Source organism: Triticum dicoccoides, chromosome 1B, assembly GCF_002162155.2.
Source record: "Triticum dicoccoides isolate Atlit2015 ecotype Zavitan chromosome 1B, WEW_v2.0, whole genome shotgun sequence".
In the NCBI taxonomy this organism is placed as follows: Eukaryota; Viridiplantae; Streptophyta; class Magnoliopsida; order Poales; family Poaceae; genus Triticum; species Triticum dicoccoides.
The window spans coordinates 451,242,716-451,245,449 of NC_041381.1; the positions used below are offsets into that span (position 1 = coordinate 451,242,716).

The 2,734-nt window shown below is 53.8% G+C and overlaps 1 protein-coding gene across 1 annotated transcript in view; it reads left to right on the forward strand.

Moving 5' to 3' along the window:
- Nucleotides 1–1,073: 1,073 nt before the first annotated feature.
- Nucleotides 1,074–2,734, forward strand: part of LOC119340544 (glyoxysomal fatty acid beta-oxidation multifunctional protein MFP-a-like) — a 9,461-nt gene continuing 7,800 nt past the window's right edge. The window contains exon 1 of the mRNA XM_037612468.1: nt 1,074–1,249. Within this exon, the coding sequence (XP_037468365.1) occupies nt 1,156–1,249 (94 nt within the window). The 5' untranslated portion in view covers nt 1,074–1,155. The remainder of the gene's footprint in view (nt 1,250–2,734) is intronic.

Consider the following 2,734-nt stretch of genomic DNA (forward strand, 5'->3'; position numbering starts at 1 on the left):
AATCTCGGTGATGTGGGCAATATGGAGCGACCGCAAGAAGTACACTCATGGGGAGCGACAGTACCAACCGATCAGGTCTATGGAGCTCATACAGGAGCACCTGAGAGCTCTGAATATACCAGCCAACGACAAGATCGTACAACGGCAGAAAGAAAGGTGGAAGGCCCCGGCAGAAGGTGTGGTGAAGCTCAATGTGGATGCTGCAACTGATGCTATGGGACACAGAGCTGGGACAGCGATAGTGGCAAGAAATCACAAAGGAGAGTTTCAGGAAGGGAGATATGTCTCATATGAGGGGCTTACTGATCCATATGTGTGCGAAGCAATGGGGTGCAGAGATGCCATGCTGCTAGCTATGGACAGAGGATGGCCTAAGGTGGAGATCATATCAGATTGCAAACCAGTAGTAGATGACTGGAACGCCGGGATTCATTGTTCGGTGGGTGGCCCTATCTTCAGAGAGATGTACTCATATCTCTCGCTTTTCCAGGGGGTAGAGATTCAGCATAATGGTAGAGAGGCCAATGAAGCAGCTTATGTTTTGGCTAGGCATGGTGTTACTACTGAGATGAGCAGCATGAACTTTTTTACTACCCCTGTATTCCTAAGTGCAGTTTTGCACTCGGATTGTGTACGGTCTATAAATGAATAAAATTGCCCACGGGCCGTATTTCAAAAAAAACAAAAAACAACGTGTCATATGTGTGCTTACTGCAACGCAGCCAACTAAACCGCGGCTTAAATTAATTTCCTCATGCTGCTAGCCTAAATGCGGGCAATGAAACTATATGCATATGCTGATTGCGGACAATCAAACTACATGCATATGCTGATTTTTGGACTGTTTTTTCTTGGGCAGACCGATTAGATAATGGCAACTACTCCTTCCGTTCCTAAATACTTGTCTTTTTAGAGATTCAAATAAACTTTTACATACGAATGTATATAGACATATTTTAGAGTATATATTCACTCATTTTGTTTTGTATATAGTCAATTGTATAAAACTCTAGAAAGACAAATATTTAGGAATGGAGGGAGTACAATGCATGCAAAAGTTGGTACGGCAACCAAACACGCCCCTCTTGCTTCACTCATCAAGAAAACAGAAAGCAGCTTCAGCTGTGCCGGCCGGCCGTCTCGCCCCTGACGGAGATGGCGAGGGGTGCAACCACCATGGAGGTCCGCGACGACGGTGTAGCCGTCATCACCATCTCCAACCCGCCCGTCAACGCCCTCTCCTTTGACGGTATATCTCCATTTCTCCCGACCGTTTCCCCCCGGATTTGGCCTCGATTCCGCGCGGTTTCTGGAAGATCCGTGTGGGATTCACATCGCCGGGAGCGGCCCCGGCTCGTCTGTCGGAGCCGCGCAGCGTGCTGTTTACTGACGCAATTTTGTTGCGCATTGGGAAATTCTTCGGTTTTCTCCCAAGATCATGGAATTTCCTAAATTGCTCTGCGCATCACGTTTCAGTAGCCCCCACATGTGCAGAACAACGATCGGCCATGACCGCGGCAACGGAGTGGCTCTGCCTGGTGCCTGCTAAAGATTACCGGCTAACATTGCTCCACACACATATAGAACTGTATGCTGTAGTTGTCGCTAGAGTCTAGAGATTGCCCCGTCTCTTCATGCCTATGTATTGTGTCATCTGTCATGCAAGCAAGAAACAGCGTGCGTTGCTACGGACTAAAAAAATGTTCATTATGTTTATGAAACTAATTAATTTATTGAATTGAAGTGCTTCTTAGAGCAATCTAGATAGCAGCACTGTTGACGAAAAAGGGTTTCCCCCCGCCTTGTATTCCAAAGCAACCAACCGAAACAACCAAGGATAGGTGCTGGGGCGGAAGCAGCACAGACACACCCAAAAGAAACGAAAGAGAAACAACAAGAGAAAAGAATGCCGACAACGGCGGTTCGACGGAAACGGAGAAGCTTCACGACCACTGCGCCCACCGAAGATCTCCCACCAAGCTCCAAGGCTCCGAAGCACCGGTACCAATCAGCACCTCCAAGAAGGACCGCGACGAGGACGACGTTGCTGCCAAGGGTTTCCCCCGGTACACGACGAGGCGAGAGGAAGGGTCGCCCCCGACGCCCTCCAGGAAGGTCCGGCGGCACCCACTGGCGTCGCCGCGTCGGTGTCGGACAGGCCGACAGGGGTTTCCCCCGATCCCAACCTTCACCTCGGGTGCTCCGGAGCCTGCCACCAAACCGACCACCATCTTGCGTCACCATGGTCAAGAAGCCTCCACGCCGTCTCACCACGGCACCACGAGGTGAGGCCTGCACGACGAGGAATAGGAGCCGGGACTAGGGGCCGCAGCACCGTCGGCACGCAGGAGGGCACAACCTCCGCCGTCAACGACGGTAGCCGACCGGACACACAAGCAGGAGCCTACCAGGCCCATGTGCCCACAGGCCCGGCCGGGAACTCCATTCCCGGACAGCTCCCGCCATCGCGCTGCAGCTGGCACGCCATCGGCATCGCCGCCCCCCGTCCGAGCCGCTCCTCCGCCTCACCACACAGATGACGACGAAGCCACGCCAGGGACCGGCCCGCTAGGACCCAGATGAGGCCGGGAAGGCCCAGATCTGGGCCGGGGACGCGCCGCCGGCCACCGCACGCCACCACGCCGCCCTGCTGCCAAGGGCACCACCACCACCGCGCCTACCGCCGGCGACCGCGCCGGGTCGCCGGGTTGCCGCCAAGCCGAAGGACACCGCC